Here is a 27,398-nt window from a genome sequence, read left to right as displayed (position 1 = left end):
TGCCCTTCTCTGGACTTTCTCCAGCTCCAACACATCCCTCCTGAGGACTGGCGACCAGAACTGGACAGAATACTCCAGATGCGGTCGGACCAGAGTTTTATAAAGTGGAAGGATTATAGTCTTATCTCTGGAATACATCCCTTTCTTTATGCATGCTAATATTCTGTTGGCTTTGGAAGCTGCCGCTTGGCATTGCATGCTGTTGCCTAATCTATCATCAACTAAGACTCCCAGATCTTTCTCCATTTTTGATTCCCCCAAGGGTTCCCCTCCTAACGTGTATTGTGTTTTTATGTTTTTGGTCCCCAAGTGCAAAACCTTACACTTCTCCACATTAAACCTCATTTGCCATGTCGTTGCCCACTCCGTAATTTTGTCCAGGTCATTCTGTAGGATATCTGCTTCATGCTGTGCAGTTATTGCCCTGGCCAATTTTGTGTCATCTGCAAAAACTGATAACGAACTACTGATCCCGACCTCAATGCTGTTTATGAATAAATTGAACAAGGTTGGTCCCAGGACTGAGCCCTGGGGCACTCCGCTTACTACCTCAGACCAGTCTAAGTATGCGCTGTTTATTACTACCCTTTGGACACGGCCTTTTAGCCAATTCCGTATCCAAGAGCAAACCCTGCTGTCGATACCTGCAGACCTTATTTTATAAATTAAGCGCTTGTGGGGAACTGTATCAAACGCCTTAGCGAAATCCAAGTACACCACATCCACTGGTCTCCCCCTATCTAGCTCACAGCTCACCTCCTCGTAGAATGCTAAGAGATTGGTTTGACAAGAACGCCCATTTGTAAACCCGTGCTGGTTACTACTGATGATGTTGTTGTCTTTAGCATACTCTACGATATAGTCCCTTATCATCCCCTCCAAAAGTTTACATATTATTGATGTCAGACTGACAGGCCTATAATTTCCCGGGATATGTCTCTGGCCCTTTTTGAATATCGGAATCACGTTAGCCTTCCTCCAATCCCCTGGTACATCTCCTGTCCTAATACTGTCAGCAAAGATCAGGAACAGTGGTCTAGATATAACCATACTGAGTTCCTTGAGCACTCTCGGATGTACGCCATCCGGGCCTGGTGATTTGTTTGTGTTAAGTTTATCCAGTCTTTCCCTGATTTCCCCCTCTGTTAGCCATAGTGGCAAGTCCTGTGTATTACTACTAACCATACAGTCATGGTCAGCGTACCCTTCCTTTTCCTGCGTAAAGACTGACAAGAAAAAAGAATTCAGCACTGTTGCTTTTTCAGTGTCCTCTGTAACCATCCTCCCATCATCGTTAATTATGTGTGCAATATGCTCTGCCCTAGTTTTTTTGCTGTTGATATATTTAAAGAATTTCTTTGGGTTTTTTTTACTATCCTCCGCTATTTGTCTCTCAAAGTTGATTTTAGCCATCTTGATTTCTTGTTTACACTTCTTATTTTCCTCCTTGTATTGCTGGAAGGCCGATACTGTGCCCTCTGATTTATATTTCTTGAAGGCCAATTTTTTTCCCCTAATAAGTTTTTTAACGCTACGGTTTAGCCAGCCAGGTTTGGCTTTGTCTCTTCTAAATTTATTCCCCCTATCTATAACGAAAAGTCCATAAATGAATTCCAGTGTGCAAATCTAAAGTGTCACTTCACTTGTCAGATGCTTCCACCTCCTTCAGTGCTCGAGTGACCGACCAACACACTTAATGGTGGTGGCACTGGTGGATAGCGTCTGGGTGGCACTGTGGCACTGACTGCACTGGTTCAAAAAGCCATATATATTTAATTATTTCAATTCTCAATCTCATAGGTCCTCTCCTCATAAGATATTAATAACTTAAGATTAGGTGATGAACTTCTTGGCGGCCCTGGCAGGATGACGGGGACACCCGCCACTTCTGGAGCCGAGCCGCTGTGATTCCCCAACATGTGACAAAGTGAAAGCCAGGAGATCTAGTGGCTAGTAGTGCTCAACAATACCGCTTTTATATATAAAAATTAAATAAAATATACTGACTCACAATTTAGTAGTAGGTAGCGTGTAGCAGTAGGCAGCACAACTCAATTCAATCAATCCCACAGCCTCGCTCGCGCCACGGCCCGCAGAATCACTGTCATGATCATCAAGTTAAGTCCTCACTGGAGGAGCTGTGCTACCGTCTTCCCGCTCGAGGTCTCCGCCTCTAAACGTGTTGTGTGTCACTCAGACTCCACCCCTTAGGGCCCTTACTGAGAGGAGTTGTGACGCGGACGGTGGGACGCGGGAGCAGGACTCGGAGCATTTTCTTCGTTATCTCATCTTCTTCTCTATGAGGTGAGTGAGGTGGACTGTGGAGAGGGCCTAATCCTTGCCATGGCAAATGTGCCATTTGAGAATCAAATAATCAATATAAAATATTAATATTATATACACACGGGTCATGGGTGGCTTTTTTGAACCAAGAAGAGTGAGACTGATGGCTATGATGATTATCTGACCGTCCATGGTCCATGGACCATAAGTGTTGTGTTGTGGTGCGGCCTGTGCTTCCTGCGGCCTGCCTCTGCCTGTGTGGCTGTGCCTGCACTGCAGTGACCACTGGCAGTGGCACTTGACTTGAGCAAAGCAAATGAGCACTACTAGTGTGAAGGACAGGTGGTGGAAGCATGTTCTGACAAGTTCTTATAATGAAAATAATATAGACAGCTTTTTGAACCAGTGCAGTGCCAGTGCTACTAAGGTGAGAGGCAGAGAGAGAGGCTATCCAGTCCACCACTTTACTTGAGCAGATCACAGAAGAAAGGTGGAAGCATCTGACAGCAAGTGACAAGCACTTCTTAGATTGCACACTGGAATTCAGTTATGGACTTTTCGTTATAAAGTTTAGTTTACACACTTAAACTTGCACCTAACTTATTCACAATCACAACTTATTTTATTGTGGTATTGTCATATATATTTTATATGAATTACATTTACATTGTGGGAATAATTTGAACTGCATTTAGCACAGACATGTCACTTTATTTTTGATACTGTGGGCGATGATTTTGAATACAAGAAGAATATATATATATATATATATATATATATATATATATATATATATATATATATAATTGCAGGCACTTTATTAGCATTTTTAGCACAGCCACTTTGTTAGTAGTTTTTGATGCATTTTTCACTTTAAGCATTGTAGGTTTGATGAAGCTGGCCTGGCACATCATCATCAATTGAGCAAATCAAATCAAACCGCGATTAAGAAGACTGCGCATGCTCCTGTTCTGCCTTTTGATCAGCTGAAAAGATGGACGAACCAAAAACACCACCTTCCACCCCTGGCCCTTCAACTTCAAGTGATCTGCCTGGCTGTGAGAGTGAGGAAGCTCAGGAAGGAGACCACCCCTGGCTTTAAAAGGTGGATGCTTTAAAAGGGGAAGGGAGGGACATACTTTATCTGTTTTTTGTTTACAAAAAGTTACAGCCTAAGGAATTGTGATTGTCCTTTAGGTTAATCATTTGAATAAATCATTTGAAATAATAAAAAACAATATGATGTTCAAACTTTTGACTTCTTTCTTTAATAACTACATAACACAGTACTTGTACTTCTACTTTCAGTACTTGAGTAGAAATTTTTTTTCAAAACTACTGGTACTTTTTATTTTTAGTACTTAAGTAGCAAATTTTTTGAAAAAACTACTTGCAATACTTAAGTAAAAAAAATGTTGAATACTTTAGTACTTCTACTTAAGTAACTTTTTCTGCGAGCACTTCCACTTCTACTCAAGTCACTTTTTGATCGAGCACTTGTACTTTTACTCAAGTAGAAATTTTGAATACTTTATACAAGTCTGCCCCTTCCCTGACAGTGTCATTAATACAGTAACAGTGCATATCTTTAGCACTGATTACTGTAATAATGTCACTGGTCCCCCCAAGAGTGTCAAAAATGTCAGTTAGGGGTCCGATCTTCCCGCCGCAATGTCGCATTCCCGTTAAAAATCGCTGATCACCGACATTACTAGGAAAAAATAATAAAATACAAATGACATAAATCTTTCCCTTAGTTTGTAGATGCGATAATTTTTCCACAAACCAATCAAAATACACTTATTGGGATTTTTTTTTTACCAAAAAATATGTAGAAGAATACAAATAGGTCTAAAATGATGAAAAAATTTAGATTTTTACATTTTTTTTTTTGGGGGGGGGGGGATTTATATAGTAGAAAGTGAAAAATATAGTTTTTTATTTTTTTCAGAATTGTTGCTCTTTTTTTGTTTATAGCACAAAAAATGTAAATAGCAGAGGTGATCAAATACCACCAAAAGAAAGTTCTATTTGTGGGGAAAAAAGGGACATTAATGTAATTTGGGTACAGCATCGCACGACCGCACAATTGTCCGTTAAAATAACACAGTGCCAAATTGCAAAAAATGGCCTGGTCATTAAGGGGGGAAATCTTCCAGTCCAGAAGTGGTTAAAATCTTACATTTTATTTTCCTCAGAAAGTAGTCACATCCTGAGAAGAAAAGCCCATCCTTAGGCAGCATGTTGCATAGTGGGATTCTTGCTCTCTTTGTGGAAGCAGTGACCTCTCATCTGAGGAATACACGCCCTCTGCTCTGTCAGGCCCAGGCCTATGGCTCTTTATTTAGCAGTAAGCATAATATTTTCGAATCCATAGGTTTGACTCGAGAGGGGCTGTGTTGGACCTCTGTAGAGAGAGACCACTGCTTCCACACAGACAACAAAGATCCTTCTCTAAATCCTGTTGGCACTTCATCCTGCTTTTCTACTCAGGATGTGGATGCTTTCAAAAGAAAGTAATCGGCTCACACATGTAATAAGAATAAGAATCCTCATTGTGTAGTATTATTATTAAAAATCAAAGGTAGACTTACAGTTAAAATAACTGCTATGTGTATAGGAGCTGGGACAGTGTGGTCACACACAGGTAGAAGGCTGTAGAATCCGAACTTCCGGTTTCATCTGTGACTGGAAGTGACGTCACCCAGCTCCTCCCGACGCGTTGCGTCACTGACACATGACTTTCGTCAACCCTTGAGAAAGTTGTGTGTCAGTGACGCAATGCGTTGGAAGGAGCCGGGTAATGTCACTCTCGGTCACAGCTGAGACCGGAAGTTCGGATTCTACAGCGTTCCACCTGTGTGTGAACCCACAGTCCCTGCTGCTAGACACATAGCAGTTATTTTAACTGTAAGTCTACCTTTGATTTGTAAGAAATTTGCTGAAAACACTGTACCATGAGGATTCTTATTCTTATTACATGTGTGAGCTGATTGACTGCTACCAACTACTGATTAACATATACTATGCGGAGATCAAGTCTGCAGTTGATGCGTGTTACCTTTTAATTGAAGGTGAGCAGCCATTGCACATGGTGGTGGAGTGTATCTTATTTCTTGGATTGAGCACTGGACTATAAGATTGCCCACATTTCCCCAGGTTTATTTGGAAGCATTTTTTTGGCATTTCACCAAAAAATGTATTATCGTGTTTATTCACATTTTTTGCACTAAACCTTTTGCAACACTATTGTGGACACTTTGACATTTAATGACATTTAATCTATGTTTGTATATGTTTGTATTACTTTATTTTCACTTTACCAATTACCATTTACCAATATATATGATTTTGTTTCTTTTGTAATTTAGCGCCACTCCATTACTATATTATTATACTGTTCATGCATGTGGTGACACTACAGTTGGGAGCTTTATTTAGTTGTTTATTGTTCACATTTTGGTCTATTATATCTTTTTGAAATCATATTCACATTATTCATCATACACTGAGTAGCGCAGAAGTTCACTTATTTACATTTTAAAAGAAAGACTTTGCACATCCTTTCGTTTTGATTTACCTGGAATCCTCTGGAACTCACTACCCAATCTGTCCGACTATCTCCTACTCTGTCCATTATTAGACAATCCTTGAAAATACTTCTCTTCAGAAAGGCCTACCCTGCCCCCACCTAAAAAGTTCACCCCCCACAGCTATTATCTTTTGTATCACTTGCCCCCCCCCCCCCCAACCCCACGCCCTCCTAGATTGTAAGCTTTAATGAGCAGGTCCATCTGATTCCTCCTGTATTGAATTGTATTGTAACTGTACTGTCTGCCCTCATGTTGTAAAGCACTGCGCAAACTTTTGACGCTATATAAATGCTGTATAATAATAATAATGTATCTAGATGATGTTAACTACTGAAATTTTATTTGGGCTTTAAAAAAATATTTTTAATATTAATCATCAAAAATAACATTCAATTTTAGACGTTTTGAAGTCTATTTTATTTATATATATATATATTTTTTAAGAAGATACACATAACTTTCAACCAAAGATTCACACATTTTTCCACTTTTATTCAACTGAAAAAAATATGACTACTGGGTGAAAGTTGTGTGAATCTTGTGTGAAAACACTTGTTACTAACTTCTCATTATTATGTAGCACTGCCCCCTAGAGGGCTGCTGGATATAGTATCTTCTGGATTACCCTGGGTTACCCGTAGCAACAGTCTATGGAAACGTATCACTTTAAATACTTGGCTCAGACAATGTACAGTCTAGGGGATGTTGTTTTGTAGCTTATTGTAGAACTTGAATAGGTTCCTGGTACTCGAGGACACTGTTTTTCCCAAAGTCGCTCTGCCTCCAACTCCACTAGTCAGCTTTCCTGGACCTTCAGGATTCAGCCCCACACTCCTGGCTCACAAGGCCGACCACCTGTGACCAACATCCACAGCAGCAGAAGGAGAGACAACTGTCACCCTACTTCTGTGACCTGGCTTCCCGCCCAATGACCCCCTGCTTCATGTGCTCTTGGCTTTTATACCCTATCCCATGATGCACCTCTCACTGTGCCAACCCATTGGGATAGGTACAAAAGCCTGTGTGTCATTGGCCAGGTTTCCTCCACTGTCCAATGAACCTCCTCATTGGATACAGTGGGGACACTCCCTCAGCCCACATGAATCGAACATTGAGCACACTGAGCAGGCTTAACTACTGATCAGGCTCCCCTGATAAGCAGAAAGAGCAACTATGCTTTACCTACCTAGCACCTATCTGGGAGGGTGCTACAATTATTAATATTATTAGTATTATTTTTTAATAAAGTAGTGCACAGTAAAAGGATCTATAAATTAAATGTAGCAACCTGCAACATATCGGATTTACTTTGGGAGGGTTTGCTCAGCATGGATTGCTGTATTCTTCTTTGAACAGTCTCTTATTGGTGACTCTACATTTTTTTTTTGTAATGGTAAAAACCTCTTACCGTATTCCCTCACTTCGAAATTTGCAGTATAGTTCTGAAGAGGAGAGTCTTCAAATTTTGCTGCTATGGTCCAAGTCCCCACACTGCATAAGAAAAATGTGCATAAGTTCCATCCCCATGCATACTGAACAGCGCATTCATTTACAGTAGATGATATACACCGATCAGTCATAACATTATGACCATCCACCATAACCCATCAAGGCATTTCCTTCACTAGACCTCTGAAGGTACGCTGTGGTATCTGCCACTGAGCTGTCAACAGCAGATCCTTTAAGTTTTATAAGTTGTGAGATGGGACTTCCATGGATCCGATTTGTTTTTTCCAGCATATCCCACAGATACTTGATTGGATTGAGATCTGGAGAATTTGGAGGCCAAACCAACACCTCAAACTCATTGTTGTGTTCCTAAAACCATCATGAATTCATCAGACCACCTTCTTCCATTGCTCTGTGATCCAGTTTAGATGCTCATGTGCCCATTGTAGGAAATTTTGGCTGTGGACACAGGTCAGCATGGGCACCCAGCCCCATACACAACAAACTGCGATACACTGTGTGTTCTGACATCTTTCTATTGGAATCAGCATGAACTTTTTCAGCATTTTGAGCTACAGTAGTACTTCTATAGGAATGGACTACATGGGTCAGTCTTCATTTCCCATGTACATCAAAGACCCCTGGCCAGCCATGACCCTGTCGTTGGTTTGACATTTTTTCCTTCTTTGGACCACATTTGGTCGGTCCTGACCACTGCAGACCTAGAACATCCCACAATAGCTGCAGTGATCCAGTCATCTAGCCATTACAATTTAGCCCTTGCCAATGTTGCTTAAAATCTTACACTTGCCCATTTTTTCTGCTTTCAAAACATCAATTTCAGGGACAACGTGTTGCTGTCTAATATATCCCACCAACCTTCGGCTGCCATTGTAACAATATTAGTCACTTGTCAGTGGTCAGAATGTTATGGGTGATCTGTGTAGCCACTGTGTAACAATGTGGTCTTAGAGTTTAACAGTTGAGTGTTTCCTTAAATGTTGACTAAATGCCAGACCCTTTTTACGATAATAATTTTATTTTTCTTACTCGTTTCTTTTTGTTCTTCTGAATCTATATTCTTGTGTTTATGTCGCCTTAAAAACAACATTTTGATTGCACCTTGGATTGTCGAGAAATCCATCTTATATGGGAAGAGTCTGTCTCTTTGAATGAGTTTCCACACATGTGTATTATCTATTGTATAAATCTAATTGTGGCCCAAAACATGAAAATGGTACCGCTCAAATGGCTCCTGAACCTGTATCATTCAGATAAGCATGTGGATAAACTGGTGCAAGGCAGACAGGATCAGATTGTAAGACTCCAGTAGACTTCAACAAAATGGTGGTTGTCTGCACACAGACACCAACTCCCTGTTGAATAAATGTGAATAAAATGGGTAAAAGATGGTTTCAGCTTCTGTTCTCCAACTGTAGAGAACTTCTAAGATGCATTTTCCCCCTTTTCAGGGCTTAAAGTGATACCAAAGCCTTACATTTATGTTTTAAATAACAAACATGTTATACTTACCTGCTCTGTGTAATAGTTTTGCACAGAGCAGCCCTGATCTTCCTCTTCTCTCCAATGACTCCCCCTGCTGTCTCTCAGCCAATGAGGAGGCAGAAAGCTGGGACAGCAGCCACACTCGTGCAAATCACTGGATCAGGCTCAGGTAAGTATTGGGGGGGGGGCTGTGGGGGAAGCTGCATTTATGAATGTTTTTTAACTTCATATATAGAATGAATGAAGGTAAAAAACTTCTGGCTATACCAAAACGTCATAAAGGCCCCAAAAAGTGTGAAGTTCTCTACAATTGGAGAATAGGAGCTAAAGCCATCTTTTACCCATTTCATTCAAATCTATAAATCTAGTTGGACCTGATTAAATGTAAAAAAAAAAAGAAAGATATGTCCTCACCTTACAAGTTCAGGCAGTTTATAAGACAGGGAGAGGATGCCTGAAGATGACTCCTGTTTGACAGTATCCCTCTTAACAATAATGTTTTCAGGAGTCTGGAAAAAGAGGAGAAAAATTAGTGGTCTGTTACAAATCTTGGCAATTAAAGTGGAATTAAGCCCAAAACCAAAAATATAATATATTGCAGCTTACCAATCATTAGATGTTTTGGTTGCATTTGTTTTCTTTTTTAGGCTTTTTTTCCCTCTGTTTTTATCTGGTGATCTGGCCAGTAACTCCCCTCCTGTATTAGAGTGCCTCCACTCTGGATGAAGGAGCACAGGGGGGCACCTTTGGACAACATCATTGTCAGTCTGGGGGGAGGGGGTGCATTAGATGGACTAGCAGATGTAGATACACTAAGAAATTGAAGGTAAACTCCAACTCAAACTTTTTCAGCAGTTACAGAAATAGTTTTGTTCCTTTTGGGATAAAGGTTTTACATAGAGTAAATAAACAAAAGCTGATCATTGTAGGCAGTCACCCTTGTCAGCGTTAAATGGTTCCTCCCCACCCTCTAAATGCTATGTCTGCATTAGAGCTTGTTCTGTTGAAAAAGAACAGGCTTACTAGCAGGATCACCAAGTGAAAACAAAATAAATCAATCCTAAAAAAATAAGAAACTAATGCAGCCATCAGATCTAAGAATTGGTAAGCTGCAATATAATAAATATTTGCTTTTTGGTTTAATATTGCTTTAACCATACAGTACTTCCCAACTGTTCCTGACATCGAGGGACAAATTTTGGAACAAAGTCCCTCTTTCTTCCTCATTTGTCCCTCATTTTGGTCTGATCTATATAGTTGTATATAAAATGCACTTTTTTATCTTTCAAACAGTGTTTTCTCAGTGCTAAACCTTTCATCCAATTTCTAAGTTGCTGCATTTGTAAATTTCTTGTATAATTCTCCTTTAAGTGGGCGTGGCAGGCGGTGTGTCCAATGCATACATAGTTTTGCTAATAGATGTCCCTCGTTCCCATCTAAAAAAGTTGGGAGGTATGCTTCAACACATGCTTAATCAAAGATTACCTTCAGTTAAAAAATGTATTTCATAATTAAAAGATACAATCATCTTTACCTACCTTTACCTACCTACCAAGTTTCCTACAAATTTTACTTTTCCTGTAAAAATTGAGGTTGACCACTCCAACCGTCCAAGCCTCCATGCTGATCCTTTTTAGAAGGAAGCAGGTGATGGCAGGCTTTGTATTTCATTGAAGGTCACTTGTTTTCCCCCCACTGCAGCTGCACATACAGTATATTTTCCCTCGCTACCTTGTCCACTCCTTTCCGCCACTTTGGGCCAGAGAAATGCCCCATACTTTGTGGTATAGAGAACACATGACTACCCACTCTTTCTCCTGTGCGACAGCCCTGGTGTTTTTTGTTGATTTTTTTTTTACCCTGTTCTGGACTTTAAATTGAAAAGGAAAGTGAACACTTACCAAAAATTCCACAATGACAGCTTTGTTTATTGGTGACATTTTATAATTCATCGAAAAGATGCGGTAAAGAACTATGGAAAGAAGGACACAAAAATGATTAGTAAGAAACTTTGTACTAAGCTTAAAGTGTATGTAAAAAAGGCCACGTAATTCATCTCAATATAGGCAAAACTTTAATAAGGACAGGCACAGAGCAATGTACATTCTTGGCATCTGTAAACCACTCAATGGCCAAAGTGATCAAATTGGAACCGGCAAAAAGACCAGGAGAAGACGGGGGCAAACCAAGCAATGAGGGACAGTATGGGAGAACTGTGATCTATCTAGGCAAGCCTTTCTCAACCCTGGTGTGCCCTGAGGTTCCTTCAAGGGTGCCTTGGCAAAATGCCTAAAAATTGCCCAAAAATTGTATTTGAGCCAGCGTGTGGATGAAGTCTGCCCTTTTACTTACACTAAGTCACAGGTTTGCATCATCAGTTGATAAGGAGGATGTCAGCTGCCTGCATAGCATCCTTGTTTGACCCTCCCCTGCCCCTCTCCATCAGCGTTGGCGTCACATTAGCTGAGTGATGGAGAAAAACTGAGGGAAGAGAGAAACATTGGAATACTAGTCAGTACCAGTTTGAAAAAGTATATTTGCTTTGGAAGAAATAATCACCGCTAATATTGAGTGTCCTACATGAACGTGTGGATGTTGCTGCATTATGTAAAACTATTTGAAAAGCTTTTACATTTTAGAATGGGGCATCTTGAGACTGTCCACAATTTTTAAAGGGTACCTCGAGATTATCCAAAGTTTTTAAAGGGTGCCTTGACTGAAAAAAGGTTGAGAAACACTGTTCTAGGCTGAAGAAGTGCAAAACGCCAGGGAGTCTGCCATAATGTGCAAGTTCATTATTGCAACAGGGGTAGAACTACAGTTCCCCCTTTTTTTTTACATTTAATATCTGTTTACTTAGAAGATAAACAAAAAAAGAAAACAAATAATATAAATAATCTTCTATACATTTTTAGAAACCATATAACATGCCCGAAAACCAACAGGGTCAGGAGAGCCAAAGTTTAACCACTGCTACTGCGGCACAGTGGCTCGTTATCGTCTGGCGACGTAGACCTACGTCACCAGACATTCCCCTTTGCCAGAGGCTCGCTCCCGCTGTATTCAGTCACAGCGGTAGTCGGGCCAGGGGAGGATCATCGGGGATCGAGTGTGGAGATCCGTCCGCTTGTGTAAACAAAGCGGGCGGTTCTCCTGAATGACAGGCAGGGTCAGATTGCAGGGTTCAGCATAGCTTAACCTGCGATCTGTGCCTGTGTCACATAGTCCCCTCCCCCCACACATGTTAGTAAGCACCAGGCATACATTAACCCCTCCCTCTCCAATAAAAATTAACCCCTTCCCTACCAGTGTCATTTTTACAGTAACAGTGCATATTTATAGCACTTAAAAGTGCAAAAATGTCAGTCAAGGGTCCGATCTGTCCGCCGCAATGTCGCAGTCCCGCAAAAAAAAATTGCAGATCGCCGCCAGATCGCCGCCATTACTAGTTAAAAAAAAAAAAAATAACATAAATTTCCCGTAGTTAGTAGCTGCGATAACTTTTGCGCAAACCAATCAAAATACGCTTATTGCAATTTTTTTTACCAAAAATATGTAGCAGAAAACAAATTGGCATAAAATGTTTAGATTTTTACATTTTTTTGGGGGGGAATTTCATATAAAAAATTTAAAAAATATTGTTATTTTTTCAAAATTGTCGCTTTTTTTTTTGTTTATAGCGCAAAAAGTAAAAATCGCATAGGTAATCAAATACCACCAAAAGAAAGCTCTATTTGTGGGGAAAAAAAACATTGAATTTTGGTACAGCGTCGCATGACCGCGCAATTGTCCGTTAAAGTAACGCAGTGCCGAATCGCAAAATATGGCCTGGTCAGGAATGGGGTAAAATCTTCCAGTCCTAAAGTGGTTAAAAATACGCTGAGAATTTTTTTGTCAAAGACATGTAGCTAAATAGATTTTGGCCTAAATTTATGACAAAAATTAAATATATTGTATATTTTTTAACTGTCAAAGTAGAAAAATATTGTTATTTTTTCAAATTTGTCGCATTTTTTTATTAATATCGCAAAAAATAAAAATCGCAGAAATGATAAAATACCACCAAAAGAAAGCTCTGTTTGTGGGGAAAAAAGGACATAAATGTGGTTTGGAAACGGTATTGCATGACCGCGCAATTGCCAGTTAAAGTCGCACAGTGCCGAATCGCAAAAAAGTGGCCCAGACGTAAGACAGCAAAATCCTCCGGTGGTAAAGTGGTTAAGCAGAACAATGGCAAAAACTACCTGGGTTCGGGTCACCTGTGCCTAATAGACATAAAACATATAGCATCAAAAGAAAAAGGGAAAAAGGTTTATGGAAAGTAATGTAATAAGGGGAATTTACTGTAGAGGGGGAAGGGGGGGGGGTAGAAAAGAGTAAACAGGGGGTAGGGGGCAAGGGGGGGAGAAAGAGGGGGTAAATAGAATTGAGAGTATGAGAGAAATTAGAAAGAGAAGGGTAAATGGAAAAGAAGAAGTTGAGGACAGATGAATTATACCATGTTTGTAAACCTCCACAAGAAGGAATACAAAGTTGAAGAAAATATACAGAGAGAAACCGACATAGATTGATTGGTCATTAGGGTTTAATACAATTTCCTTATAGCAAGAGGAGAATTTAAATTCGAACCAGCAGGGCCAAATTTTGGTATAACTAGTATTGCCTTTAGAAGTACAGGTGAGCTCTTCTAAGAGGCAAATGTCGTCAACCATACATAGCCATTATTTCAATGAGGGAATCGATGGTTGGCCCCACAATGTTGATATAAGGGACTTTGCTGAATTTAGGAGATGAGTGGTAAGAGAGCGTTTATATAGGCCAGCTGGTTTGTGGGTGCATACAGTTCCGCTTTAATGGACCTACTATTCAGTAAAAACAATGCTGACCTTGCAACCTCAGCTAACACTCTGTCAGTCATTTGTCTGAAATTCCACAAATATATAACCAGCGTGGGAATCATTCCCATTTTAATAGTGTGAAGCAAAAGCCCTGAAGAAGAGAGACCCACCCACTTTGGCTTGATGTACTTGTTTCTACTCTCAATAAATGCCTCAATCTACCATCAAACTTATATTATTTTGAACACCCAGCGCTTTCTATTACAAGTATTAATCAGAGCATCCCTTGCTTTGCCACAACAGTATAGTGGAAAGAGGGGCACAAACACATAGATCTTGAGAGAATTGGGAGCTATGTTCGCCATTTCATTGATGGCAGGCTACTGGGCTATATAATGGAACGTAAAGTGGCACCTATTTTTTTCAAAGTCTTTGATTAAGCAGGGAAGGTTTAAGACCTCAGATTTTCATTGCTGTTCCCAATTGGAGAGAGCTGAGCTTGGTTTTGGTCTACCAACAACATGGTGTGTTTGCATATGTGAGTCCAACTGTCTCAAATCTCTAAGCAATCTGAGGGATGATCCAACCCATCATTGCTTTCTCAGAAAGTAAATATTAGGTTTTGGAGGAGTGGTTCTCTAACACTGACTTCATTACACTTTTGGATGAGACAAAAATACCTAAACAACCATAGATGTATTATATATATATATATATATATATATATATATATATATATATATATATATATATATATATATATATATATATATACAATAAAAATTACAGCTGAATAAAGTTCAAAAGTCTGTCTGTCTATGGATTACCTGTAGATCCTGGAGTATAGATGGTCTTGTCTGTCTGTATAAAGACATATCCGCTCTGATGTCCAAGCAGGACGACCTTCTCTAGAGTACAAACTGGAGACCTTACTGTAACGTACACAAATTGCTTTACATTGCGATCCTTTAGTAGGTCCTTAGAGGGAATCTGTGAAGATCACACAAGAAAATGTTAGAAAAAAATATAATTCAAACTCAAAGTTTGGTAAGATGGTGCCTCTTCTAGGTGCTATGTACTAAATATTTACCTTCACTACTGCCGAGCCAAGATATTTGTTGGCGCTGGTAAGGGAGACTTTTTGCTTGGCCAAACTTAACTTTCTCTGTGGGAAGTCCTGAATTTCCACATCAGCCTCAAATGCCCGGCTCTGCCCATCCACCACTATGGTCTCCTCACTTTCCAAGTGCAGGACATTGGGAGTAATGAGCATACATCTGTCAAAGGACATAGATAAAGGTATAACAGCAAAACTTTACTTTTGGAATAACGTAAAGAGGACCTTGTTGTAAAATGCATGGTCCAATTACACTGTCTGGGCTTCATCCCAATTCCCCAATCATCACACTGCTACCTGCTAGATCCTGGAAAATACAGATCAGCCAGGTCTCATGGGAAGATGTTCTTGCAATGGACTGGGGTATCTTCTTGTGAGACTTTATCTGCTCTGCATTATCCAGGAATTTTCTTGAAAGAAGGGTGAAGTCACACCCAGGAATGCAGAAGAAAGGGGTAAGGTAGGTATAAATCTAACTTCTTTATAGGTACATTTTATACCAACTTACAATAGGTGATTGGTAAAATGAAGAAGGAGCGCAGGCAATTTGAGCAGACTGTGAGGTCCCCTTTAAAGTGTACGTGTTAACAACATTTTTATTAATTTTGGGTGGAGTAAGCACAGATGAAACCCCCCTCCCCCATCAATTTTTTTCTGTTTGTGTCCCATTAGGGCAAAGTGATGGAAATTCCCATCTTAGACAATTATCACCAGAAAACATTTTCCAGCTGGAGGATTCCCTACCACTTGTTCTGATGTCAACTTTAAGATTTGGTTCTCAGGCACTTTCTGTCTTGGTGACAATGGTCAACAACAAACAGAGAAGGTGAATGTTTTCTTCAGCGGACACAGACTGCAGTAAAAAAAAATATGTAAGGGGATCTAACCCCTAAATTAAAAAAAAAAAAAAAAAAAAGTTTTGCCTGTAGATACATATGTATATCCAAAAGAAGAAGGAGAAGGAATGGTCAAAACTAGTGATCGACCGATATCGACCGATATCGTAGCCAAAATTTTTGTACATTGTAAAAAAAAAAAAAAAACATTTTTTTTTTTTACAGATACTCTTGTGGAGGAATCTGGGGGTCTAAAAGGCCCCAAACCCCTCATCTGCACTTAAAAGCTTTGGCTGTTTTGAATGCTGTAATTTTTTTTTAATTTGACGCAGAGTACCCGGAAGCGATGTCATGACATCACTTCCGGGTTTTTACATGGAGACCCGATCAAAGCCGAATGTGGCTTTGATCGGGTCTCCTCTTCGGCGGCCACGCAGGCTGGTTGCCACCGGGAGGGACGGGAGACCCAGGCGAGCTACGGAAGGTGGCGGGAGGCGGGGGGGACGTCCCCTCCCGCTCCCTGTAATGACAGCCGAGCGGCTTCTCAGCCGACTGTCAGCTATGAGCGCCGGTACCTCGGTGATGCCTCTAGGCATCACTCTGGTACAAGCACTTTCCCGAAATCTCAGCAATATCGGTAACCTAAGGGGCCGATTCTGATATATATCGGGAAAAGTGCATAACAGCTTAGCCGATAATCGGTCGATCCCTAGTCAAAACCCCTGTCATTTTTTTTTTTTTGTTATTCTACGAAGTAAAGGATATCCCCTCTAAAACAGCTGTTTTGGGAACTGGTGTTCTCATTTGAAGATTTACCCTCTATTCCTGTCCTGGAGACAACTCGGTATTTTGCATTTCCCATCATTTTCATACCTGCTATCAAAGACCCCAGAGGGGCAAACAGAGAGGGTAAACATAGCTAATTGTGGAATGGTGGGCTAATCGGTGCCCACCAGTGCCACCTATCAGTGCCTATCAGTGCTGCCAATAAGTGCCCATTAGTGCCTCATCATCAGTGTCATTTATCAGTGCTGCCTACCAGTGTCCATTAGTGCCACCTATCTGTGCCCAATCAGTGTCACTCATCAATGCCTACCAGTGCCACCTATCAGTGCCCATCAGTGTCACCTATCAGTGCCGCCCCATCAGTGCAGCCTATCAGTGCCCATCAATGCAGCTTCATCAGAGACTCAAAAGCAAAGGTTTATTTTACTGCAGCTTACCAATTCTTATATGTGTTGATTAAATCAGTTTTCTTTTTTTAGGCTTTCTTTCCTATTATTTTCATCTAGTGATCTGGCCAGTAAATCTGATGTTTTTCAACAGAAGTTTCAATTTGTTAGTGTATCTAAATTTGCTAGTACCAGGATCACAAGTAGGATCACAGACGGCTCCTCTGAGTTCTACAGTGGGACCCATCATAGACTACGGTTTTCTTGTCTACTGTTCCCCTTCATATCCCTATGCAGTGGCTTAGAGGCAACAGCCATTATCTTACATCAGTTCTATTTCCTCGCTACCATATATATGTGCTACAGTTTTAAATATCTAGCTCTGCGGACAGAACCTCAGACACACATAGTCTCCCAGTTACACTCTATTATCTTGGCCGCTGCTTATCCAGACCTTCCATCGTACATGCAGACCTGGGAGAAGGAACTTTAGTCAACTCTTTCTCTCTCAGATTGGCAAAACTGTTTTATTCTTACCCACAAACTATCTTTGGCCACAAAAACCTAGGAAAAAGGGTTTAACCACTTGGCGCCCGCTCTATAGCCAAAAGACGGCTACAGCGCGGGCCTAAAATGCCGGTAGGGTGTCAGTGAACGACCTCCCGTTCTCCTGCTGCCTGCGCACCCCCTGAGTGTTTGGGACTTGGCTGATCACAGTTAGGGGTAAAGAGCCAATCACACCGGCCCTTTACCATGTGATCAGCTCTCAGCCAATGACAGCTGATCACAGAAGTAAACAGAAACCCGGCTTTTTTTTTTCTCCTCATGCTGTCAGCATGAAGAAAAGAAGAAAGCTGTTAACTGGTTTCTGTTAGAGGGACATCGGTACCCTTAGTGCCAACCAGTGTTGCTAACTAGTGCCCATCAGTGCTGCTAATCAGTGCCCACAAGTGCTGCTAACCAGTGCCACCTTTCAGTGCTGCTAATTAGTGCCCAACAGTGCCACCTATTAGTGTCTAACAGTGCTGCCAATTAGTGCCCATAAGTGCCTCATCATAAGTGTCACTTATCAGTGATGCCTATCAGTAATGCCTACCAGTGCTTATCAGTGCCCATCAGTGCCACCTATTGGTGCCCATCATTGCCACCTATCAGTGCCCCTCAGTGCCGCCTATCAGTGCCACCTCTCCGTGCCACTTATCAGTGCCCATCAGTGCCACCTATCAGTGCCATTGGTGTCACCTATCAGTGCTCAGCAAAGTCAACTATCATTGCCCATCAGTGCCGCCTCATCAGTGTCCATCAGTGCAGCCTATCAGTGCCCATCAGTGCATCTTCATCAGTGCACATCAGTGAAGGAGAAAAATTACATGTTTGCAAATTTTTATAACAAAATATGAAAAACATTTTGATGTTTTCAAAATATTCAGTCTTTTTTTGTTTGTTTAGCAAAAAATAAAAAACCCAGTGGCGATTAAATACCACCAAAAGAAAGCTCTATTTGTGTGAAACAAAAATCATAAGAATTTCAATTTTGTACAGTGTTGCATGACTGTGCAATTGTCATTCAAAATGTGAAGGCGCTGAAAGCTGAAAATTGACCGGGTCAGGAAGGGGGTATAAGTGCCCAGGAAGCAAGTGGTTAAACTTGTAGCACATTGGTACAGGTGTCCCACTGTTGAGCTCTGAAGAAAAGGGGTTCCCCCGCCCCCCGGCATGCTGGACACAGTCCCATTGACCTGTTTTCCTTTGAGTCCATCGTGGACTTTAAAATACTTTTATGACTGGTTTGTTTGTGAGTATATGTCTTTTATTTTTTACATTAATAAACACCACTTGGGTAATGCGCAAGGTTGGTGCGCCCTCTTTTCGTTTTCTCTGCAGTGTTTCTATTGGGTGTTCCATGACCCTTGGAGGGCAGCAAGGTCTGCGCATTTATCTGGAGCCATAGAGATCCTAGACAACATCCACCGCCGTCACATCACTTTAGAGCGCAGGAGAGTCTTTTTTGTTAATAAATTAGGGAAAATAACCTGACTGGTTGTTTTGAAATACTGAATTTCCTCGTCAAGTTTGGACTTGTTGATTTAATAAATAGGACTAATACTGTACAGCCTTTTTCAGTAAAGTGGTAAACCATTAAATGTCCAATTTTCGAGGAAACCCCTCAGGCAAGAAATACTTGGGATACCACTGCAGGCCTTTTCTTTGGAAAATGCTCCGTAAATTGCATAATTGCATAGCTCTCCTGAGGAGCCTCCTATTTAAGTGACTTAATAACTCAACAAACTAAAAAGCCAAGAGCTCCTTTACTTGCCACACTCTTGCTCTGGGTCAGTGACTGGATCCTGGGTATCTGTAAGACTGCCAGGCAGCTAACATTTTGGTTTTAAGGTTAACTATAACAACCATGAGAGATTTTCTTTAAAATTCCAGGGGATATTGAATAATGCCTAAGCCAAGGTAAAAACGAATCATTTTAAAACAGACAATTTCACATACAATATAAAACGAATGACCAATATCTCCTAGCTGCATCCCTCCTGGCTGGTGGTCATCCTTGTTGATCTGGCAATTACATTGACACCCTTTTATGCCAGCCAAGCCATACTCCTTTTGGTTTGCTGTGCCTTTGTCATGGGCAGTCCGTTTCCTCACCCAACTCCTGGCCCAGGAGGACGTTGCTGGGTGGTACTCCATGTATTTGGGCCAGCATCGTTCTGCTACACAATTTTTGTTTTTAAATGGGGCCTTTTCCTTCTCATTTTTTTTATATTGCTCCTCATGTGAACTTTTCCTCCTCTTAAGCTAATCCCACCATAGGCCCGCCAACTGGCTAAAAGGAAGTGGTGGAATTTTCACCAGTTCCTTAATAGCAGCTGTGCCAAACACCCCTTTAACCATTTGCTTACTGGGCATACATACATTCCTAATGCCCATTCCAGTTTTCAGCTTTCAGCGCTGTCACACTTTGAATGACAAATGAGCGGTCATGCAAAACTTTACCCATATGACATTTTTATCATTTTTTACACACAAATAGAGCTTTCTTTTGTTAGTATTTACCACTTTAAGACCGGAAGATTTGACCCCCCTTCCTGACCAGGCCCTATTTTGCGATTCGGCACTGCGTTATTTTAACCGACAATTGTGCGGTCGTGCGACGCTGTACCCAAATAAAATTGACGTCCTTTTTTTCCCCCAAAAATAGAGATTTTTTTGGTGGTATTTGATCACCTGTGCGATTTTTATTTTTTGCGCTATAAACAAAAAAAGAGCGACAGTTTAAAAAAATAATAATATTTTTCACATTCTGCTATATGACATTCTCAAAATAAAATAAATAAAATAAAGATCAAAATTTTTAAACATTTTTGGGCCAATTTGTTTTCTGCTACATATTTTTAGTAAAAAAAAAATCACAATAAGCGTATTTTGATTGGTTTGCGCAAAAGTTATTGCGTTTACTAACTACAGGAAAGATTTATGTCATTTTTATTGGTTTTTTTTGTTTTTTTTACTAGTAATGGCAGCAATCTGCGATTTTTTTCGGGACTGCGACATTTTGGCGGACAGATCGGACCCCTAACTGACATTTTTGACACTTTTGGGGGCACCAGTGACATTACTACAGTAATCAGTGCTAGAAATATGCACTGTTACTGTAAGAATGCCATTGGCAGGGAAGGGGTTAATACTATTGTTGATCAAAGGGTTAAATGTGAGCCTCATGCTTACTGACGCGTGTGGGGGGAGGGTGTTCTGTGACACACACAGAGATCGCAGGTTCAGCTATGCTGAATCCTGTGATCTCCTCCTGTCTGTCACTGAGAAGATCCGCCTGCTTTGTTTACATAAGCAGACGGGTCTTCTCAAAGGATCGCATGGTCTCTGTGATCATCTCAGGGAGAAGGACAGATGGCTGTGTTTACATCAGCCGTCCATCCTTCTCTGTCAGCGGGGGTTGATCGCGGGCGGCCGGCGGCTATCAGAGCCACCTGCAACACGCACTGGCATCCCTGCTGACGAGCGGGCGTGGGAGCACGCCGCCGGTGGCGCGCACTCGCCCTCTAGCTCCTCCCAGTCGAGCGCTGTACATGTACGGGACTTTGCCTGGGAGAGCCAACCTGCCGCCGTACATCTGCGGCAGCTGGTCGGCAAGTGGTTAAGGGAGACAAGTGTCTACAACAAATCCTACACTAATATGCCCCTATATACTTTATTATCATCAGCTCTTCCTTTCGGCCAGGAGCAGTGATTTTTTAAATGGTTAAAGTGAAACACTAAAAATGCCCGATTCCTTTAATAATATAACTGTCCTTGAAGGGGGCATCTCTGCGATGCGCAAAAAGCGCTGCAGCAGCACTGACATTCACAAAGGAAAAAAAGTTTCAAAGTGCCTGCAAATGAAATTTCCCTGCTGGCTTTTTCTTTCTTATTTATAATGACACACAGACCCCTCCAAAGGACCCCCAAAATACAATAATAGCCATATAGTTGCTGACACCAGCACGCCATCCAGTATAGGGGTTCCCTGCTCACCATGGAGACGACCGGTTCCATTGTCTTTTATGTACCTTTGAGTCTGGTATGGATTTAAAGGGGGTACCTCAGGCAAAAAAAAAACATGAGGGTATTCCCCTTAACCACTTAAGCGCAAAATCATGTACCTGTACGTGGTTCTAGTCGCCGACTCTGGGGAGGGCGCGCGGGCGGCAACGGAGCCACGCTACCGCTGTGTTTGGACACAGCCAATCAGTGAATTTCCAGGACTCCCCCGATCATTTATAGGAGTGAAAGAACAGCGATCTGCCTATGTAAACAAGGCAGACCGCCGTCCTGTCACTGAGGGAGAGAGAGATCTTGTGTTCCTGCTAATCAGGAACACAGATCTCTATCTTCCTGCAGTCAGTCCATCCCCCACAAAGTAAGAAAGCACGCCCAGGGAACACAGTTAACCCTTTGATTGCCCATGATGTTAACCCCTTCCCTGCCAGTGTCATTAGTTCAGTGACAGTGTATTTTTTAAGCACTGATCACTGTATTGGTGTCACTGGTTCCCAAAAAGTGTCACTTAGGGGGAGATTTACTAAAACCGCTGCACACAGAATCTGATGCAGCTGTGTATAGAAACCAATCACCTTCTAGGTTTTGTTGACAAAGCTTCATTTGACAAGCTGGAGTTAGAAGCTGATTGGATACTATACACAATTTTAATAAATTTCACCCACAGTGTCAGATTTGTCCGCCGCAATGTCGCAGTCCCGCTAAAAATTGATGATCGCTGCCATTACTGATAAAAACAATGAAAAATTTTAAAAGTCCATAAATTTATCTCATAGTTTGTAGACACCATAAGTTTTGCACAAACCAATCAAAAGACGCTTTTTGGGATTTTGTTTTACCAAAAATATGTAGCAGAATACAAATTGGCTTAAACTGATGAAGAAATTCGATTTTTAATTTTTTTTATTGGATATGTTGTATAGCAGAAAGTAAAAAATATTGTTTTTTTTTTCCAAAATTGTCGCTCTTTTTTAGTTTATAGCACAGAAAATAAAAAAAACTGCAGAGGTGAGCAAATATCACCAAAAGAAACCTCTATTTGTGGGGAAAAAAGGACATCAATTTTATTTGGGTACAGCGTTGCATAACCACGCAATTGTCAATTAAAACAACGCGGTGCAGTATCACAAAAAATGGCCTGTCAGTAAGGGGGTAAAACGTTCCGGTGGGTGAACTGGTAAAATCCATACCAAGCTTAATGCAGCCTGGCTGGTTAGGAAAGAGGGGGATCAGTATGTGATTCCCTCTCTCTGAACCATAGGAGGTCACATGCCCTCAACATGGGGGGGGGGGGCGAGGGGTGCTTTGCTATGACCAAGGCTATATGCTGAAACACACAAGCTGTTTTTATTTCTGACCTATATGTTGCAATAAAGACTTTGTACACGGATCCTGGAGTTGTCGGCTACTTTTCTTTTTGGTCACTTACTATGATGGATGGAGGCCATTTAAGCCAGAGCACCCAGTGAAAGACTCCATTCCAGATTGATAAGGAGCTTCCCCTGCTGTGAGCACTGCTTTTGTATTTGTTTATCTTATGGTGGGGGGGGCTTTGTTCCCATGTTGGTGAGGACAAGAGCCTCTTTTCCACAACCCTGGACTGTTAGTTGTGGGGTTTTGTGGGTGGAGGGCTTATCAGATTCTGGAGTTACCAGATACTGGCACCCTTACTCACTCATATGAATAAATGACCAGGACCAGTGGACATTTTTGGACAGATGTCATCGCTCTTCCTGCCTCTTTGCTTACCGGGCCTGGGATTCCTGGCCTTGTAAGTTAATGATGCGGGTGATGCCAACCGTTGATAGGGGTACCGCGGGTGTCAGCACCCGCTGTTCCTTAGCAATCATGAACATTAGGACGCTGTCATATATAGGAGCATTCAGGGGACAAATGGGCAGAAATTTGTCTGAGCCTAGGTTCAAATCGCACCATTAGTTCATCCCTCATCACAGCTAAGCACAATGTCAAAATGGCTCTGCTTTTATAGTGAGGGACTGGCATATAATTAAGCCATTTTAAGCTAACATCTAACCAAATTTCAAAAGCCATGATGTGCAATTATTTGTAGCACCCCCCTAGGTAGGTGCTAATGAAAGAGTATAGTTTTGGCACTTTCTGCCTATCAGAGGAGCAGCAGGGAAATCTATATTGCTTTCCAGAGAGCAGGATCTGTGAGTTAGGTCTGCTCAGTGTGCTCAGTATGTGATTCATTGGGTCTAGATAGTGTTTCACACTGGTCCAATAGGGAGGCATGATGGACAGTGGGAGGAAACCTGACCAATGGATGCATAGGCTTTGATACAGACCCGGTGATTGGCAGAGACTGGCTGCCTCAGTGCACATGTGCTGAAGGGTCTTTGGCTGGTGAGCAGAGTCCCGGAGGGAGGGGGGCGGCTGCCTCCTCCTCTGTAGCAGTGACACGTGGTCACAGGCAGTCGGCCTGGGGACCAGGGGAAAGTAACTGAACCCAGAGGTCCAGGAGAGCTGACTGGAGGGGTAGAGACACTGGAGACCCTCGAAAAACAGTATCGTGAGTACAGAGGATCGTGTCCAGGGGCCTGATCTGAGGGGGGCCACCCTGGTGTAGGATATTCAGAGGACGGGTGTCAGTGTGAGGAGTGAAAGGGGATACTAGGCGGGCATCCTGAAGATAATCTACCAAACTAAGTCGTCTGTACAGAGACTTAATCTAAATTCATCTAGTGGCAAAGTGAATCTGCAGCCGGGGTACAACTTCAGACAGGAGTCCTCATCCATTGTGAATAGTTTGATCTGGAATATCGCACTCTTCCCTTCTACCATCCCTATTTAAAATTAAACACCAAAAACAACTACATACCCCTGGACTGATCATTGACTGAGCCAAGAAGTAAAGTGTTAATCTGTGAATGCCAATCAGTGTTGCTAACGGTAACCCAGGGGGACCCGAGAGTGTGTTATCCAGCAGTCCTCAAGGGGGCAGTGCTACATATTTATAGTTGGTTGCTCTGGCAGTGAAATTGTGTATTAGCTTGACGCACACTCGACCCAAACACGCAACAACTCTAAAAAAAAATACTTGAACTTGAAGTATTTATTCCCATAAAACCCTAAGCCTAACTCCGATGTCCTAATCTCATTCTCCATATAACCTTTGAAGCTCAACCATAAACCATATTACACTACTTACAGGAACATTAAAGCGGCTTTGTGATTTTTACCTACAGGTAAGCCTATAATAAGTCTTACCTATACTGTAGGTAAAATGAATGTCTCCTAAATGAGCACTGTTTAGGAGATATTCACCCTGGGGGCAGCCAGTGACGTCACCGGCGCATGCACTCTGAAGGTCTGACATACCTTGCCGGAACTTCAGAGCTTCGTGCCAGGAATGAGGGATCCCGTGCGTATGCGAGAGTGACGTCATCGCAGCTCCGGCCAATCACGCAGCCGGAGTGTGTGAACCCAGGAGAAAGACTGGGAGAAGATGTCAGCCCTCTCAGTGGTAACAGCACGGCGCTGGAGGGCTTCCATCTAAGGTAAGTATTTCATAATGTACTAGCATGCCATGCATACTAGCACATTATGCAATTGTCTTACAGGTTTTTTTTTTTTTTTAACCGCTTTGAAGCATATCTAAACCCAAGAGCAAAAATTGATGGTATTGCACCCTTCCATTCCTAAGCTGAATTAGTTGTCTTTTTTCAAACTCTATATTTTTCTCTTTATGCCAACCTGGTAACCCTGCCACACTTACTGTCCTAGGGTGACAACCATGCTGAGCAAAATTGTCACCCTAGGACAGGTAAGTGCATAAAACTTTGTTAGGACTATATAACACCTCCCTCTTCTCACCATAACAGGGGAAGGTGTTTTTAGTACACAAGATAGCAGGGAACAATGCTGATAACAGTCCAAAGGCAAAAGATCAGGAAGTTATCAGCTCACAATATTTCTGACTGTATGAAAAGTCTTTTTTTTTTTTTTTTGCACATGTTGAATAGATATAATAAAAAGATTTGAATGCAGTGCGGGAAACCGGCACAGGACGTGGGTTTTCTGCAAGGCCTTCTATTGTGAATGGGCGCTAAACCTCAAGCTAAACCAAAAAGGTATCTATAGACAAAACTATTTTTTAGTTCTGGAAAGAGTGAGAACATCTTTAAAGTGGAGTTCCACCCTAATTTAATACTTACCTCCATCTTCTCGCTCCGGGTCACCTGAAAAAGAAATGGATAATCGCATATTTTTTTTTTTTTTTACTTACCTCGTAGCGAAGAAAAAATATTTACCTTACTTCCTTCTTCCTCCTTCCTCGGCCGCGGCCCCTCGTCACTTCCTGGCTCTGCAATGATTCCTGGGAGCTGAACGTCATAGCTCCCAGGAATCATTGCGCCTGCACCGCCCCCGACGTCCGTTCCGGGTCGCGCGCGTCATCCCCTTCTAAACAGCTTCTGGGCATGCCCAGAAGCTGTAGAGGGATGACGCGCACGACCCGGAAGTGACGTCGGGGCCGGCGCAGAGCATCGTGGGACCAAAGAAGGCGGAAGAAGACGCCGAAGGGGATCTCGCTGGCTTCAAGCTGCCCACATCTGAGATGGCAGCGCTGGACAAGACGTTTTCAAGGTAAGTATTTGTCCTAAAAGGTAAGTGCAACCCGGGACAGATCAGAGGCTATCCATTGTGGAATGCACTAGCCCTGACTGTCCCGGGGGTATTAAAAAAAAAAAAATCCAGGGTGGAACTCCGCTTTAACCACTTGCCGACCGCTAGCAGTACATATACTGTGACAGGTCGGCTCTGTCCCGCGAAACAACATAACTGTACGTCATTTCACAGGACCGCTAATGGGGGCGCGCACCCCGATTGGCTACAGGGGGAGCCAATCAGTGAGTCCGGTGGCCGCGATTTCCTCTGGGCACCCGCGGTCGCTCCCCGTGGAGACAGAATGGCGCTCTGCCTGTAAACACAGCAGACCGCTGTTCTGTCAGTAATGAACACAGGGATCCTGTGTTCCTCTGATTTAGGAAAACAACTCCCTGTGCTCATTCGGCAAGCCCATCCCCCACACAGTTAGAAAACACCCCCTAGGTACACACGTAACCCTTTGATCGCCCCTGGTGTTAACCCCTTCCCTGCCAATGTCATTAGTACAGTAACAGTGCATATTTTTAGCACTAATTACTATAGTAATGTCACTGGTTCCCCCCCAAAAGTGTCAAAAATGTCAGCCGGAATGTCGCAGTACCGCTAAAAAACGCTGATCGCCACCAATACTAGTAAAACAAAAAAATAAATTAAAAAATAAATAAAAATGACATAAATCCTTCCCCTAGTTTCTAGACGCGATAACTTTTGCGCAAACCAATCAATATACGCTTATTGGGATTTTCTTTACCAAAAATATGTAGCAGAATACATATTGGCCTAAAATGATGAAAAAAATTTGATTTACATTTTTTTTTTTATTGGTAATATTTTTTAGCAGAAAGTTTTTTTTTTTTTCAAAATTGTCGCTCTTTTTTTGTTTATAGCGCAAACAATAAAAATTGCAGAGGTGATCAAATACCACCAAAAGAAAGCTCTATTTGTGGGAAATAATTACATCAATTTTATTTGGGTACAGCGTCGCACGACCGCACAATTGTTAGTTAAAGTAATGCAGTGCCGAATCAGGAAAAATGGCCTGGTCATTAAGGGGGAAAATCTTCTGGTCCAGAAGTGGTTAAACTTCATTTAAGTTTTAGATGTTGTCTGCTTCCCCCTCTGGGGTCTCCTGGTGACCAAGGTCATTAGCAAAGAAAGTCAAGTGAAATCCAAAATGTTACAATTGTGACCAGAAGTGGAAGTCAGGGGAAATGTTCCAATGGTACACCTGTTCGGTGGAATATCGGTCTTAAGCCTCGTACACACGATCAGATTATCGGACTAATTTTCTTTAGTTTTTTGTTGCATGCTAGTCTCATATGGAAAGTGAAGAGGTTACTTTCATATGAAAATTCCCGTACAACAGAATTCAACTTCAGAAGTGATGTCATGTGTTGAATTGTTTTGTA

General features: G+C 41.8%; 2 protein-coding genes across 5 annotated transcripts in view; both read right to left on the bottom strand.

The window, feature by feature from the left end:
* Positions 1-27,398, bottom strand: part of LOC309553574 (A.superbus venom factor 1-like) — a 1,719,715-nt gene that overhangs the window by 99,871 nt on the left and 1,592,446 nt on the right. The window lies entirely within an intron of this gene.
* LOC309553573 (A.superbus venom factor 1-like) overlaps positions 1-27,398 on the bottom strand; it is a 128,877-nt gene that overhangs the window by 99,871 nt on the left and 1,608 nt on the right. The window contains exons 2-6 of the mRNA XM_082254845.1: positions 14,760-14,946; positions 14,497-14,659; positions 10,733-10,803; positions 9,246-9,340; positions 7,285-7,367 (exon numbers count right to left, since the gene is read on the bottom strand). Coding sequence (XP_082110971.1) covers positions 7,285-7,367; positions 9,246-9,340; positions 10,733-10,803; positions 14,497-14,659; positions 14,760-14,946 — 599 coding nt within the window. The remainder of the gene's footprint in view (positions 1-7,284; positions 7,368-9,245; positions 9,341-10,732; positions 10,804-14,496; positions 14,660-14,759; positions 14,947-27,398) is intronic.

Source organism: Pelophylax lessonae (genome assembly GCF_965119305.1).
Source record: "Pelophylax lessonae genome assembly, chromosome: 4".
Taxonomy (NCBI): domain Eukaryota; kingdom Metazoa; phylum Chordata; class Amphibia; order Anura; family Ranidae; genus Pelophylax; species Pelophylax lessonae.
Note: the sequence above shows the minus strand (reverse complement) of the source record. Positions and strands in the feature narration are given on the sequence as shown.